This window comes from Vanessa atalanta, chromosome 7, assembly GCF_905147765.1.
Source record: "Vanessa atalanta chromosome 7, ilVanAtal1.2, whole genome shotgun sequence".
In the NCBI taxonomy this organism is placed as follows: domain Eukaryota; kingdom Metazoa; phylum Arthropoda; class Insecta; order Lepidoptera; family Nymphalidae; genus Vanessa; species Vanessa atalanta.
In genome coordinates, this window is record NC_061877.1 from 3,680,942 (window position 1) to 3,699,610 (window position 18,669).

General features: G+C 32.2%; 1 protein-coding gene across 1 annotated transcript in view; it reads right to left on the reverse strand.

The window, feature by feature from the left end:
• The window catches only part of LOC125065308, a 278,882-nt gene that overhangs the window by 76,748 nt on the left and 183,465 nt on the right, over positions 1 to 18,669 (reverse strand). The window contains exon 3 of the mRNA XM_047672842.1: positions 14,470 to 14,550. Within this exon, the coding sequence (XP_047528798.1) occupies positions 14,470 to 14,550 (81 nt within the window). The remainder of the gene's footprint in view (positions 1 to 14,469; positions 14,551 to 18,669) is intronic.

Below are 18,669 nucleotides of genomic sequence, written 5' to 3' on the forward strand. Positions count from 1 at the left end.
GAAAGAACTATATTCATAAAATCATTATTTTCTTCTTCGGAAAACAGATCGAGCCGTTAGTCTATATTTTAAACATAATTATACTAGCTTTTGACCGTAACGTCGCTTGGAAACGTTAAGGTATACTCATTACAGTTTATCAATATCAATTAAGTAGTATATGGTAAGTTACTTAAAATCGTGGTCTAAAAGTGTAAACAGCAAAGAAAACATCGTAAATAAGGGAAAGCGATCGCAACTAATATTTCTTCATTGTTCCCTAGTTTAATTAAGAATCGTTGTACCTAAAACCCAACAAATCGTAGTAAATTCACTTTCAAGACTGCCTTCAAGCTATCGAAACTACGGCGCACGTGGCAGTAAGTATTAAATACATAGACTGTATGACAGTAATAGTTATTTTTATGAAATATTAAAATAATAAGAACTTAATTAGCTTATTCCATGTGTGTTGAATACATCCTATATAGTTATCTTTCGGGTAAAGGACTGATTATCCTTTACACAGGGTATTGAAATAGCCTAGCTAGGATAGCCAGTACTAGATCTATATTTCGTTTGGTTTGGTTCGTAACTATGTTTTGACACACTGAGACCTATATTGTCTAAGGCAATCAACCATATACTTGTTCTTTTTTTTTACAGTTTAAATATTATTGTATAGACGAATATTATCCAACACGTGCAGCAGTTTTCATTGCGTTATTTTCGCTAACCGCCAACCACGAAATAAATCATAAAAACACAAATCAAACACATGAAAAGGCAGTGCTTCACCGGATTTAAACTAGCAATGTTATGATTCACTTGTTTGGGTTACCATGGTTACCTCACCTCTTACGTCCGCTTTGTGTTCATTTTAAGTATATATATCTTATTAGCAATTTACAAATATCTGTGACAGAAAATTCCCAGTAAGTTTTCATTGGTTTCACTTCAGTATTTGAACCCAAAACCTCGCCCTTAGTAGCCTTATAAAATTGCTATTGTACCTGATAGTAGTTGTAATAGAATGATTTGTAAGTTAGAAACATATCATACGAACTGTATTAACAAAATATGTACATGTTTCATTAGCAGTAAGTGTTTTGTATAACAGTTTGTCGCTGAATATTTTCACGGTCCAAATAAATAAACAGAGGCGTTTATATTCACAATACTCTTCACTGAATTGGAAGGTTCAATTTCATTTCGGATGGAATAATACACTTTGTTCAACAAAAATATCTTTTATAATAAGTAGTCCAGTATTAGACATTGAAATATTGATATTTGCAAAAATACTTATTATAGTATTCTTATATATATGAGCAATAATATTTAATGATAAATTTTAATATTTTCAGGTATTTTCTGCTATTTAGGTAAAAGAAATGTCTCTAAATAGTTGTAAGTACTTATGTCAATTGTTTTAGAATATCTGAAATTATCATAAAATTAATGATACTGGTTTAAAAACAAATAAGCATTTATATATTGTATTTACTTAATCTGTTTTTTTTTATCTTGTGCTCGAAGCTCACCAAGCCGTATTGGAGCACTTTAAAATCCGATGCAAACGTCCTCAAGAGGTAAGGAGGAGATTTCCTAGTACTGGGACATTGTCAAACAACATGTCTTCAAATATTTACGAAACGATAATAATAATTACAATTCGCACGCCGCACAACTCATAATGTACTAAAGACGATTATCATTATAATCTTTACAACAAATAATTTTAACTACATCACTATAAGGTTGTAATTTGCATGGCAACTCATTTGCATTATTAGGCCACAAGCCTACAACATGTATACGACGGATTACGACGTTGACACTCATAATTAATTCCTGCGACGCACGGAGGGCGCAGGGAATTAAAGGGGGGAAAGGGGCTTGGTCGTAAAAAAGTAATCAAACTTTCATCGTATGTGGCAGGTTTTAGGCAAAACCTTATCAACATTTCAAGGGAGACATCCCCGAGGGAATAGTAAATTAACTTTACACACGAGAAATATGTATTAATTGTTGTCTAAATATTTAATGGCGTTTCTTACTTAAGAAAACGGCTTGTTGGCTAATGTGTGCATGTATGTTTTTGTTCAAAGGTCTTATTTTATAATTTACATTCTAATATGTGGAGCTGAGAAATATTCTTAGGAATATTCTAAATTAGGACTGATTTCGGCAATCCTTTATTAAAGGAGACCAAACAAATTCGGAACGTTATATAATGGTTTACTCTCCATTCTCTATCTCATAATCAAATAGGAAAGTAAATCCGACACGACTGTAAAGAGTTCAAGCGCAGGACCACCGGCTGACTTCCAGGTTCATGGAAACAGCAGGGATCTGCTCGCATAAAATACCTAATGACTATTTGTAGACCTAATGAACTTATCTCGTTCAAATCAGTACACTTTTGCACAATTTCAACCTGCTTGTGTCTAATAAAATTCTATTATACTAAATCCAATACAGCTTGCACTGGAACAGGTTGGTGAATTGAGCTCCAAGTGAGAGAAGAGGTCTATCTATTAGGCAGAAGAATAAAATCTAAATAAACATTCTTCTTTATATTTATATTAACGGCTAGACTTTAGTTAGTGTTAGTGATAAGATGTTATTCTTTGATTATTTGTCAACATATTTAGTTATTACATCTCACTCCTATTGTGTCTACTGTTTTGTATATAAAGATGTTGATCAAACATCTTTACCAATATAACTGTCATTTATATTATTACTTCTTTTAACAAAGCTGAGTATTTGTCAATCTATTAATTTATATTGAGATATTACTAATTTCAGCAGACGCTACGCTATAAGGAAACGATCATAAATTGTCAGAATGATACGAGCTAGTTTGTATATGAGTGTTTTTTTTTAGATTAATTATGCTATGAAATAAATTCTCGCGAATAAGACTTATAAAAGATTATATTTTTGTATAGTAATAATAAATTACTTCCAATTTCTAAAGTTTGTGACTAAAATAGATCATTTGAATATAAAGACGCACATTCGTTAAAACGTTTCACAAAAAAATAAACATTTATACGCAATCTGTGAGGCGTTTCATGTCCCGATTGTGATGCCATTCAATAGCTGCTCATTTGTACGACCGGGCGAGATAGGCACGGGATTGCAACCGTGAAACGGTCGTTTGCAATTTGCGTGGTGAATAACTAGTGATGGCCATTTAATGATATCGATAGAATGTGATTGCATAATATAATCAACTATTGATACGCCTACTATATAATTCTGATAGGATAGTAGGTAGGACCTAACTCAAGTCATACAATTCGGTAGGAACAATTTTCAGAAGGAAACCGATCGAAGTATTTGCTTAAGGCAACCTGCATCAAGTCCTTACGTCAGCTATACCGCAATGTTTGAAAAGGAAAATTTTCAAACCTTACTGAAATACCCTCCATGACTTAAGGTGCTAAAAACTTGGATACTAGCTGCGGGACTAATCTTTAAATTAAAGGTTACTCAGCGTGCTATGGATCGAGCTTTTTTCGGAGTACCTTTGAAGGATCAAATCAGAAATGAGGTTATCCGGAGAAGAACTAGAGTTACCGACATACTTTGTATGATTAACAGAATGAAGAGACAGATTGTATACTGGAGATTGGGCTGGACACATATGTTAAGCAAATATCAGAGATCAAACAAAAAAACGATATATCGATATAATCTTAAATGCAGCCATCCCTAGTACACATCTATCGCAGTAGTCTCCAGGGTGCAATGGTGGTGTCTCGGCACATCGCACAGATTGGATCCAGACAATTTGTTACACCGAAATGCTGCCTCAAGGCCACCGTAAATAGCCTACAATTTAAGCTAGCCTTCATAGCACCAAACAAGACTGATTTCAATTAGTTTCAAGGGGGAAAATTAAGTGTAAAATAAACTATAAAAAATAATGATTTATAAAAATTATTAAAATGTATAATATTTTATCAGAATAAATTATGACATTTAGGGCTGATATCTCAGTACTCGAATAAACAGTTACATAGCACTTATTTGACAAATAACAAAACATTGCATTTTTCATTCAGACAGGCTTTATTTGGTCAATAACTGAGGAACAAATTTATCTGCCTCTTTGACGACCAGATAAACGTCTATTCAATGGATATAACAAGATCCATTACCGGTTTGGTCGAGATTATTTCTTCTTTTTCCAAAGTAATCTAAGAAATTATGGACATTTAGGTACTATTGAAGACCAGATAATCTCCTGCCGTTGAACAGAGGACTATATTTATTCTTTTCGATAGATTTTTATACCTTCATAGTTTAACTTTAATGACTTCCATGTACGTATACAGATATCTATTAGTATGTTACGTGACCATTAAAAAATGCGTCAATCTTATTTATCCTTTTAACAATCAGATAAGTTTAATTGGTGGTTAGATATTAGTTCGGTAATTCGATGATTCATTAGCCCTTAATTGAATATACCATCAAAAGCTTCAAGGAAAAGCTATGTAATATTTAAAATCCAATATAAATATAAAATACTCCTAAAACATTAGTTTATTAAATCGATTAAAAAAAATCTCTAGTAATACTGTTTGCTGTTGCCTTGAAAATCTCTAGTAAAACACCATCCAGACGGCTCAGCGAAAGTCAGAAGAGGCACGCAATATCCTAGACGCACAAAGGATCCCTTGTGACGGGTCCGGTGTCGTTTCACTTTAATTCGGCCGACTCGTCTGCGGCTGCGGCGGCTGAACAACAGATTAATCTCGATGTAGCCCCGAGCGAAGTGATTTCCTACAACGGCAGTTGAGTCCAATACTACATTAATTTTTGTACCTACTTATTTTATATTTATTTTCCATCAAAATATATAAAAAAAGGACATTGTATGTTAAGGATTGAGATTCGTCCATTCTTAAGAACTAGAAATTAACTATACTAGACCGTTGTAGATTTTATGGTCACTTTCGCAATCCATTGGGATGACAATTCAACATATGCAAAGCAAAATTAGCTCGACCTAAAGGTTTTAAATATTTTCTGAGGCACGGTAGTGTCACTGTCTACTTTATAGCTCCAAGCTGGAAGTACGCAATGATATTTATTGATCCGGATTATTATTTGAAATTAAGACCTAAAAATCTGAGAAAATAGTTAAGTAACAAATCATGATAGGCTTAAACTATGGAAATACGTCTGTTGTGACAGTTTAACCGGTCTGATTTTTGTACAACGAAAGGCAATAACAACAACTATGTTATATATATTTTTTATTATTCATCGTTTATATATTTTTTACTCCGTTATATTTTTTCGCCTCGTTGCTATAGCGAGCCCGTCTTTTCTCTTCTGTTATCGGTTGCCATAGGCAACAATCCCTTTTACATAATTGTTAATGAGTAACGTTCGTAAAAGACTGGGTCGGCTATTCAATTCTAAGGCTTGGCTTGGCTTGGCTTGGCTCGGTTTAGCATATAGCGGCTTGCTTGGCTTGGCTTGGCTTGGCTCGGTTTAGCATATAGCGTTACAAAATATGAATATCGGTTATACTATGAAATTTAAAAACAGCAGCTAAAACTAATAATTTGACGTTGATTTCATGAACCAAGCACGTATTCTATTAAATGTGCACAGAAATTTCTTCTGAAAATAAAAAATATCTAGCATTTAATTTAATTTAAAAGATTAATTGACTTCTGAATCTGTTCTGAATGAAGAATATACCTTATTTAAAATCAACAACATTATTATACCTTAAATAATGTTAGTAATCACATGACCTTAACGGGAGACATTAAGATAAACAGACAGAAGAATCTTAATTCAAATGAGTCTGAAACAAATAAATAAAAACTAGTCAACTTATTCTCTAGACTGTTCATTGCCTCGTAATAAAAAATCAAAATGAAACTCAAAGGTTTGTTGCGATGACTTTTTGTTTTTTATTCAGTATTTTAATATTGGACAAGGCTGGAGTTTTTAAGACCCCAATATTAAATACTAGACTCTAATGTGTGTAGGGTGTTAACCCTACATGACGCTCCCTTCGACGCTTTGATACTCTCCCTTTTATTTGTTTCTCGTTTTTACACTTTAATCATTGTTTATATTTCTACGCCATAAACAGCTGTAAAGAAACATTATGTAACTGTCCTTTATAAAATATTTAATCTTGCAAAAAGTGCTGAAATGAACTACGCAAAGAGGCGACAACTAGACGACATAAGATATTTAGGTAGAAACTTTTAATAAAATGTTAACAACATTTTATTTGTACATCAAATACTCAAATAATTTAGAACACTTGTTTCGTCTAGCAACATAATGTAACCGTAAGAAAAAAGGTGTTATATCTTTGAGTATCTAAAAGTAAGTTTTACAAAAGTCCCCCATAGAAATGAATTTTTCAAATGTAATATAATGAATGGAATGTTTTACCCATATATTTATTGATGAGTATTCGCATTAAACTATATATGGGAAAGACGTTACTTGGGGTAGTAAAATAAACTGAAGTTCAAATATGTATTGCATTTCTTTATCGGCCGTGCTGCTGAATGATTGTTCACAAATTTAGAGTTATTAAAACCTCAGATTGTAAAGCATATGGTTCGCACCGAACATTATAGTTAAACAATAAAAGCGAATGGAAATTATCCAATGAGTCGACGCGTCATTGACGTATTAACTAATTGTTAATTATTATAAACCACTATAATCTTAAATTAAAAAATATTTTGATAGAGATGTTGTTTCAAATATGAGTACAAATTAAATAAAAGTATTTAGACCGCGCTTAGTCATATCATAAGCCCCTTTAAAAATAAATAATTTAATTAATTAAATTCTTCATAATGAGGCTCAAAGCTTAAGAAATTGCGATGAAAATAAAATATTATAAATGGTTGAGTGCGTAATATTTCCTTGCCATATTTACGTAGTACATCGAAAAAACAAAAATCTAATACAATTTTGGAGACATTTTTATATTTTTTGAAAAAAAAACTATCCTGATGATTGCTAGCACAATTATTTTCAAATCCTAAACGTAAGGTATTATTCTATTAAAACCAATTCCACACTCGACGTTGAACCCAATTATGTGTTTAAATAAGATATGTGATATTGATTATCATTAAACCTATTCTAATAAAATAATAGCGAAAGTAAATCTGTCTGTCTTGCAAAGGACCGAATTTGGTGTAATTTAGTATGAAGCAACCTTGATCCCCACGGAGGACATAGGCTATTCTGTATGCCTAGCATCTGACGGCCAACCAGTAAAACGCGATTTAAGCCATGGGCGATAACCACATTAGTGTTTTACATACATATATAATTGTATTTAACTAACATGACTGTATTTTTTAATGTTGAAAAAGAGTAACTACTAATTTTCTTGCCCGTCCTTCTCGGTAGAATCTACATTAAGAACAGGTGGTAGCTTTACTTAATATAGTTTGTTAAATGACGCTTCAAAAGTACTTGTAAATTCACGATCAAGTCTATAATAGAGTGACAATTTTTTTTTGCAGAATAGCGTATCTGAAACTTTCCAGCCTGTTGGCAGCCAACAATACAGTGTCTGTGACTAAGAAGTGGGTGTTAAGAGACGGAAGTTTTTAAAACTTTTCTTCGAAACCGATACTTTAACCGTTGGATTTTGTAAAGTGCAAAATTGTGTTTCAAATATATTTTAAACGGACTGTATCTAAATGGTGCTGTACCATATATATTTATGTAAGGTAATTTTTTTTTTTTTGCCGTTCAATCCGTGTATTTAAAAATATAATGCTTTATTTTGTAAGAAGACTTCCCTCATTATAAGTTTTGACTTTCACTAATTTAACTTAAAAAAAGAAACTATTGATTGGTGAGCGGTGAGTGCTGAATATTCCTAGCGGGATTATCAATTGAGACGTCTTATACTAGAACTTATCAGATGGTTAGTTTATTTACCGAAATTTTACAAAAATATTATGAATATATTCGATCTTAGATTATTATTTGCGAATACTTTAAATGCTAGTTTGAAATTATTGGATTAGTAAATCGTTGTTATAAATAATATCGAATCAAATTAGATTTAATTCAAACTAATCTAAGTAAGGTTGCCCTTTGAAATGTATCCTGTTGCCGTATTTTTCAATACAATTCAATTTCTTTTTTTTTTTCAATACATTGTGATTTAAAAATATGTTAGAAATCATAAGGATTTAAGTAGGTATAAATTTTTCATATAGAAACTTCGTAATAATATATCAAGGCAAATTGCAATGGATGATTTTGCAAAAAGCGCGCTCTATGCCAGAACTTGTAAAATGCACTCCATCGTGATGAACGACTTTTAAAATTGTTGTTAAGTATTATATTTGATTCTTTCTTTAGATTTCTTTAGTTTTAGAGCAAATCATCTAGTTCTCCTGACCGAATTTGGCCACGGCTGCAAAATCAACGGTGACTAATGAGCTTTAAATATTAAAGCGTATTAGTATTTATACAAACATAATGCCTATACTCTAACTCCCGTTGGACACACAGCCCAATACGACATGAAAATGTTCTGTCAAACCCAACTGCATTGTAGCAGCGTAGTGGAATAAGCTCTAAACCTTCTCCTCAAAAGGAAGATCAGGCCTTAGCCTAGATGTGGAACATTTACATACCGTTTATTTTACAGTATATTCTGCAATTTTTTGAGAGGAAAACCCAACCATTTTATATCTCAAGCTTTATAAGCCACGGGAACAAGGAGACAGTTTAATAATCATACTCGTTTTACCATATTGGCGATCACTTAAAAATGTGCATTAATTTAACCGAGCAGTCGCGGCTCGGAATAGTGTTCTACGATTACTTCTCGCTAGTGATTCATATATTAAATTATATAACGGCAATAGAATAAAATCATTTCCTATAATTCAAACAACTCATCATACAAATACGTAAATCTATTTATACGACAGATTATATTTATGTCGGAAAAAATGATAGACTCGATAAACAAGATAACTGGGATAAATGTTGAGGAAACGTTTCAAATGAGGGTAAACTACTTGGTGCAATATGTAACGCGTTGAAGCGTGGGTTCTTTTCCTTTGTATCACTACTAAACTACTATTGGGATGTCTAGTGTTGTGAAATTTATTAATCAATTCGTCTTAACTTGTTTCAATGGAAATTATTATCACACGATACTATTTGTATAATTTATTTTATTAGTTTCGCCCTAATTCAAATTGCAGTGCGTCATTGTCAAGTATCAAATGATTGTAAGCTACAACTGTATGCTTTAAAATGTTTGATAGGGATCAGGGGTTAAAGAAAGCTTTCACGAGAGACGCGCTACATTGTGATAATTTAACTGTATTATTTTTAAATTGATCTAGAATATTCTTTAAGGTATTATAAATATATAATTATATATAATAGATAACAACAAACATTTATTACATTTTAAAGAAAAAAATTGCTTTTATGAGCCAACTTGTATAAAGAATATTTTGATTATGACGCCAAGCACCAATACTTGGTATTGTTGTGTTTCCGTTTGAAAGGTGAATGAGTCAGTTTAACAACAAGCACAAGAGAAATAACATCTTGGTCACCATGGTTGCAAATACATTGGCAATATTAGTAATGGTTACAATTTCTTACAGCGCCAATGTCATTTGGACATAAAAAAAGATAAGCTGTATTATAATCAGATGGGTATAATTAAAACCCAATAGAGATTTTTGAATAGATGTTCACATTAGACGAAATGAAAAGATCGTAATCTCAGTATTGATAATAAAAATATTGTATTGTTCAGAAGGTTTATTTCACACTAGCTGTCTCTAGATTTTAAATTAGGGTGAGAAATGCGAGATTTGTTGACATCTATGAATACTTCGTTCTTTCTTAGGCTTGTAGCGTGATATTACATAGTCCTTTCTTAAAAACAGGCTTATTCCCAAAAAAAAATACTACCAATCTCGATATTAGCGTATTATGTTTTTGAGCTTTCTAATATTGCAACAGAAATTTATAAGACATTAAGAAAATGACTAAACCAATTTTTTGTGTGTGATATTACGCCACCAAAATAGAAAGTAGTGTCCAATAATAGAAATCTCATAAAATGAGACAGATATGTGTGAGCTAATGGAAATTCGTATCATAATACACACATCTAAATGCCACTATCAGGTGACATTAGCCTTACTAATACAAATTTAAAAAAGTCAAAATATTTTTGTGCTAGTTTAGCTTCACAGTTCCTTCACGTGCCTCATTCATCGCAGCGTTCGTAGGAGCCGACTAGTATACTTCACAGCGCCTCACACTTGACCTAGCCCGCTCTCAACGATTATTATCTACAAAGTACATCGTTTTTCTGCATATGAATTTATGTCTCTATTTAGCGATAAAACAGGTTGACCAGTTACAAGAAATATACTTATAGTTTGAATTGTATGTAAACAATTTTAATTTTCTTTAAATATATTAAATAATTAAAAAGGCACTACCAAAAATAGAGGGATACCGTAAAACATCATTTATTTAAACAGTTTTACTAAGAGACAGTTGCGTAGATAAATTTATATTTTTGAAAATTATATGATAAAATTGTATTATTTTTTCTTGGATCAACATACATACATATTTCTTTATATCTTAGAAAGAGACATGCAATCTTATTTATATTCGAATTAAGTAGAGATTGAATCAGCTGATTAGGAATTCAGTTCAAGTCGATAATAAACCGTAGATCTTGATAGCATGGCTATCTTTATTACCGCGTTTAAAATGATCACATTCCTACAACATTGATACATTGTAACAGGATGGAGAGTTTTTAAATTGATATATTTGAAACCATATAAACTTTATTTTCGATTAATTACAAATAATAGTTTAAACTCATATTACACTGATATTTTTACTAATGTATACGTATACAAACGTGGTGGAAGGGCTTTGTACCTTGGAAGCGACCACCCACTCAGAATTCCACCGCCAAACAGCAATATTTGGTAAAATTGTGTTACGATTTTAAGGGTAAGTAAGCCATTGTAATGAATGGCACAAGGGAAATAACATCTTAGCTTCCAAGGTTGCTGGTGCATTGGTGGTGTAAGAAACCAGCCCGCCAACCTATTTGAAATAAAAAGAAGTTAACAATTTCAAACCAAATTAATACTAAATAGACTTTTACAAATAGTTTTAAATCGTCATGCATTACCACTAGGAGGCCAATTCTACTAAGAAATTGACACTCTCTCTTACATTCAAGCCTCACGTTGAAATGCTCGTAGCCAGACTTCGGAAATTAATATATATTTTTAAAAATTTAAAGCAAGTAGCAGATCGACGTATAATCAAAATTGTGTATTATGCTGTCGCCCATTCATTAATAAGTTACTGCATTACATCATGGGGTGGCGCAGCTAAGAGTCACCTTATTGAGGCAGACAGAGCGCAAAGATGTCTTTTAAAGGTTGCTGCTGGACTTCCATTTCTTTTTTCAACAAAAAATTTATATAAAACCTGGGACATTTTGACTATTAGACAAACTTTTATAATGAACATAATTCTTAAAAAACATTCACAAACAATTTATCAACCAAAATTAGAAAAGGATAAACGTAGGAAAGGCAATGTCTGTCGAACTGAAATCTTCCACTTAAAGCTTTCCAATAGATTTTATTGCTTTCTGGGTAGTGTTCTTTTAATAAATTAAATAAAGATTTACGAATATATTCTCTAAATAAGTCGGCTTGCAAACGAAAAGTAGATGAATGGCTAAAAACATTAGACTATGATGACACCGAAAATCTCTTAATTTTTGATTTATAACCTTATTCTACTACAGTGAAGGACTATCTCAAACTCACACACACACACACACACACACACACACACACACACACACACACACACACACACACACACACACACACACACACACACACACACACACACACACACACACTCTAACACACACTAACAATCTCTCCAATATACATACAACAATTTAATGTACTGAGCACACCTTGTTAATAAGGCGGTGTGGGGACCTGGAGACCTGTAATACAGGTATTCTTATACCCATCACGGGCTCCAGTCTCTCACAAATGTCTTCTTATGTAAGAGTTCTAATATGTATGTCTATTATGTATGTAAGATGAGAGAAAAAATAAAAAAAAAATGACTCTATTGCAATCGCATTGTGATCATTGTCGTAGAACATACATATTAGTAGAACTATCTCAGATCGTAACGCAGATGCACTAAGAAAAACTAGTAAAATAACTCCTTTTATTAACACTAACATACACATATATATATACCGGAAAGATGGTATATATATATATCATTAACCAAAAAGAACTTACAAGATATTATATAAAGTGACATGACATAAGCTCTTTAGTGAACTATACTAAATTAAATATTACTAAAAACCTCGCAACGACTAGGCGTGGACACACGCCACTCATACTTCACGGTCCAATCAGATAACGTCATTCCTGACACACATACATATACAAGATACTATCTTCTGAAGTTGGATCTGATATCAAAGTTTTGCTGTAATTTATTGAAACAACGAGCAGTTAAGCTTTATATATTTAGCTTAATTTAATTGCTGAAATAATCAATTAACCAAACCCTCATCAACATGCTTTTTTAAGCGCTTTTTTAATAAACGCTTGTTGCAAACTTGCAATGTTTGTTGGTTGGTATAGAACAATTTCCGCAAGCTAAATTGTTACTAAATCTTTTTAAAATCCGGAATTAAAATTTTGCACATTGGTTCCAATAAAATTACATTTTTATATTGAACTTGAATGTATATACAGCCCACAACTATCAACAGCATAGACACAAAATTTTGTAAAATATAAAAGCGTGTTTTTTGTTAAATAAAATTTTATTATTGTTTTTATAATAATAAGGTAGCTTTATATTATATGATCGTCCCGATACATACATAAACACAAACACACATGTATGTACATACATGTATATACACTTACTGCATGTTTGTAGATTGAAGTACATAACACTCCTTCGTTTTCGTCCCAAAATAGTTTTACAATCCTATAATATTGCTTGGACTGTAAACACTAATTTCCTTTTAATTTTTATCAAATCACAACCTCGTTCCAATCGTTTTGTTCGATAATAAGAATTAATACAATTCGAAATAAATATTAGTGTATTATAATATAAGTGAGTCGTTCTATTGTATATTTACATATTTCGATTCCGTGTCATGTGGTTATTCCCTAAGTTTTGATGAGGTCATTCTTAGCATTAACGAAATAAACCTAAATTTAGACAAGGGTGCACACACCCTTATATCAAAACATGAATGTAAATATTTTCTTTGAAATCTTTGTAACTGGCTTATTATAGAAATGGTAGGGCGTGTCCAGTGGTAACTGTCATTTAGGCTATATGTACAGTCTGTGTGACTGATGCGAGTCACTTAGGGTAAAGCTGTGAAATGACACCGCGTGATATTTATTTTACACACATAACGATATATTTGACAAGTGACTCGCCCCGGCTTCGCATGCAATTAATAAAGAAAACTACATGATGTAATTATACCGTCACTCATAGAGTATTGTTTATATTTGTACCGGAGATTAATAACTATATACAAACAAACAAATTTTACCTCTTTATAATATTAGTATAGATAGATCCAAATTTATTCTTAACTCATCAGATATTCCAAGGCAAATTGAAATGCTTGCATGACTAAAATAAATTGGTAATCGACTTGCGAAACATTTTCCTATGAGAGATCTTAATATAATTTTTTATATTGTCGCATCACTGTAACAAAACTTAGTTATCGTTCGGTTAATATAATTTTAATATTTTTACTAATTCTAAGAAAATTTGTAAAACAAAAGAAAATAATAAAAAACAGTTCAATTGTTTTTAATTGACATTGCGTCACTCTATCTTTATAAAACACGGTCTCGTTAGTGTACCGTGCTCTCAGAGTGTGGGAACAGAATGTGCATTTGTATTTGTGCACGCGCAGACAGCTCTCTTGAGATCGTTCGCAGTGACCGAAATCAGTCAAGAGAACATTATTAACATAATGAATAGCAAAGTTGTTCTACTTCGATATTATGAGAAGCGGTTTCTTATAGTGATTAAAATGATTCATTGAAAAGAACTAAGTGCAAACAAAAGTATGAAAAAGCCAATTTAGTTTATCCGCAGCCTTATTCCTAGCCGCTAAGTCAACAAAGCAGACAAACAACACCCATTGACATTGGCACTGTTAGAAATAAAGCCCTTTCAACGTCGACGCGCTAACCTTAGCCTCTAAAATGTGTTATACTCGTGATCATAATTATATATTATACGAGAACATTTATCCGCACTTAACCTTTCATTGAAAACACTAGAGACGGGCTTGCACGAACATAGGTATCAACAGTAAGTTGTTAATTACATAATTCTTACCTTCATGAGATGCAGACGTCGGGAGACGGTGTCGACACGCGCCTCGTGTTCGCCGCCGCCCGCCGGGAACGAACCCAGGTACTGAAAGAAAAAAACTTAATTAATAATTGTAAATTGTTGTCTTCCTCACATACGAATATTTAATAAGTTTTATTCAATTTAAACAGTTCATGTAATTGCACAAAAATCTCAGTAAGTTCACTCATTTGAAAATATCTAAATAATGGAAAATTTGAACAAAATAACTGTAAAAATATTGTAAATATTGGACAACTTCACATACATTACTCTGATCCCAATGTAAGTAGCTAAAGCACTTGTATTATGGACAATCAGAAGTAACGACGGTACCACAAACACCCAGACCCAAGACAACATATAAAATGAATGTACTTTTTCTACATCGACTCGGCCGGGAATCGAACCCGGGACCTCGGAGTAGCATACCCATGAAACTCGGCGTACACACTACTCGACCACGGAGGTCATCAAATTAAATTGTAACCCAAATGTATTTCTGCATTGTGAAAAACATATCAAAGTGAATTGCGCCCCAAAATTATTAGTAGGCCGGATATCTCGTTTTTGTACAAGGAAAACATTTTCAATATATCTAGCATCACTACAAAGTAAAATACTGTGAAACATAATATTATGAAAATAAATATATAAAAATAAATAGTATACAGAAATTCAAACATACTTTAGATATGAATTAGTTCTATATGACCATCTCAGATATATTTCAAGGTAATTGTACCAAAGTACAAACAAAGGGACTATAATTGCCATTTCCTTTATATCAGTACTTACTTAAGCCTTCAAATAATAAATATTGATGTCTGTTATTATTCCAACCCTCGGAATGAATTAGCCGTGAATTGATCATCCGTCTGAACGTCCTAACCCTTCTTTCCCAAGGAAATTGTCATATGGTCGATTGCACTTCAATTTGCAATTGGCAATGATTAAATTTGTATGGAATATTCGATTATGAATATAAAAGCTACCTAATTTGATTTTGTTAAACATCATTTTATTTTATAGAAATATTGTTTTCAATCAGTATTGCGCCACAAATATCTCCAATCATAGCAGCAGTGATTTTGTAGCTTAGACTTATGGGCATTTTCTTATTTAAAAATAATTATAATTGCAAATAAATTTTACGTGAAACACTTAACACACACAAGTGTATACTTTATACTGACAAACTAAATACATGCTCGTATTAAAAGAGACCGAACCGCACAATTTTCAAAATAAGACGTCGCCGTAGCAAGCCCTAACTCAAAATACCAACTATGACATTATACATGACAGACATATTACTTACATGAGTTTTCTATTGCTATTTATTGAAGTTTTCAGTGTACTTTCAAAAATCAATAATCCGTTAACATATCACTGTTTCATGTTAATAGGATTTTAAAAGAACCCTTTAAATGTCTTCATAATTTCGTCGTATAATATCAAAACCACTATGGATAAAAATTATGCCATGTAATATTACAAATTAATCTCTCATCTGACGTGCAATATATTCCTAGAATATGCATTTAGTGGGGGGTCACAGCTAATGGTTTTGTGAGGGGTTCCTTAATTGTGTTGAGTGGCATTTTGTATTAATTAGCGCAGATGGGCGATCGGGCCAAATGGCAGGGTATTGTCTGAGTGGCGAGGTTGATTTGATTATGGTGGTTATAGTGGTATAATAATGAACGGTGAAATCATGAGCTACGGGCGAATTAGCGCTGCAAATTTGAGGTTAGTCTTGTTTATCAAACTTATTGAAGTTACATTTTAATCGTATTTTAATTAACATTATTGCGTGTTATTTTGAAAAAGAAAGATAGTTTACTACATTTATTTAATTTTAAATGACATACCAATATATGTACTGTATATATATTATACACTGATTTTTATGTAATAGTCGTTATCGCCCGCAGGTTTGCTCGCGTTTTAGGTGTTAGACACAAACAGGAAATTTCATTATATTCATTCATTCATTCGGTTCAGTAGTTTGGCCGTAAAAGAACAACATTCAGAGTTACTTTCGAATCTATAATATTAATATAGATATGTAAATATTATTACTTGTAATAAAATATATTAATTAATTTATATTTGATGAATTAATTTTGTTTGTTTTTTTTTTCAAACAAAACCAAACGAATAATTTAAATTGTACACTCACATTAAAAATTAAATATAAAAAATTACAAATAATTATTTTAAGACATGTCAATATAATTAATACTATAATTCACATGCCGTAGTTACGTGCTCAGCGGAGCATGTGTGATCCGACGTGTTTCTCAGACATGCTCGCACGAGCAATGTTTAATTAATTTGATCTAACCACGAGCTCTCATCCTTCATATTGTTAGATGAGCATTGCCGTTTATAGTTAAGGAGTTCGTTTTGAAGTTTTTTTTTTTTATTTATTTTTAAGAGCCGATATAGGAAGCGTGAATCTTGAACCTATTTTCCTGAGAACTTATTTTCCTTTATATACATATATGTAAACCTTGTATTAAGAACAGGGGCAATAATTGCCTAGGGAACCCCATACCGGTGACTTATTAAGGCTTCAATTTTAATAATGGCTTATTATTACTGTATTACAACAAAGTAAAATACATAAAACCACAAAAATCTTTGCATGGATTTGTGAATAAAATGTTTGACGTTTATGGGCTCAACGCAGTGTTAATAAGAGTAACTCCTAAAGCTTGTGCGCTCTGGCCGAACTGTTCCGGGTAAAGTAAATGCCTTTTTTGAAAAACATGAAGCTAGATCGACGTATTAGTTAGTAGTTGGTTATGATATAGCGGAAGAGGTAGGTAAGGAAAAAACAGTGTTATCACACTTGATAATGTCTCGAAGACATGTAATTTTTGCATGTTTCGAAGATTTTATTCGTACTTTTATTACGTACCTCTCCTTAGTAGGTACCGAACAATAAAAAGAAAACCAGTTGATAAACAGAGAAAAAAAAAACAAATAACCGTTTTTTCTTTGCCTGTTTATACACAGATTCTGAGCTCCTAAACTAAGCTTGCATTCCTGTTCTCGGTCAAATTCATATCGCGCTCAGTAACGTGGCTGCTGTAGAGGCTAAGGATATTCCATTACGGCACTGTGACTGGATACACACAAAATTGCACGTTTAATTAAACCCTGAGCTAACGTGCTATAGAACATTCTAGTATATAAATTCTTCTTACATAACTTATTTCATTAAAAGGCTGACGTTAAAATATCACGATTCCTCGGACTGGATACAAGAATGTTTTAAGTATGAAAATCTTACCATTAATATACCTTTACTTTCTCTCACGATATTCAAATTTAACTATGAGGTAACCGCTTTGATATCGTTTGTGTAAACTGTTGTATATTTGATGTTGAAAATGCCTCAAAAGATCAAATGACTGATAAACAATTGGATGACAATTATTCTACAATCTAGCTTTTTACGTATATCATCAATAAACACAGGTGTAATTAATTACGATATACATCATTTTAGAAATAATTGATATAATCTTCTCGATTAAATACTTACTTTTGGGTACAAAATAAAAATACTTATTGATAACACTTTGGAAGCCAGTGGTCTTTTCTAGTCCCACCTTCAGATGGAATGTAATAATTCATACCCTATTTTTTAAAGATTGAGAACTACTATTATTAGTTACCAAATTCTACTTTATATTTAAGAGCAAGCGACTTTAAGAAAACAATAATATACGAATATATGTTTATATTCCGAGACTTTTGGAAAGAGTGCGTGGCGTTACCTTTTTTTAAATATGAAAAACAATATCTGTTATAAGTAGCCCCTTGAAAGAAACCTATTTCGCAATGTTACATAAAGCGGCTCGCGAAAACTTAGAAATGGCGGCGCATCAAAGCTTAGCGGTCACTGATCACTTGCGTAGACGTATTAGTAAACCACAGCGACTTCTTGTATTACTGTCGCGATTTGTGATACGTAGGTATTTAGATCTAAATTTTGTAACTTGTGGTTTGTTTTTCTTTTATTTAAAATATGTAGATAAATGATTATCAAATGGACCGCCGCACTGTAAAGGTTACCATAGCCCATAACAATTGGTGCTGAAAGTAATGTTATTTGGAGTTCCCAAAGATATTACTGTAACTAACTTTATGTCTCTTGAAGCTGTAGTC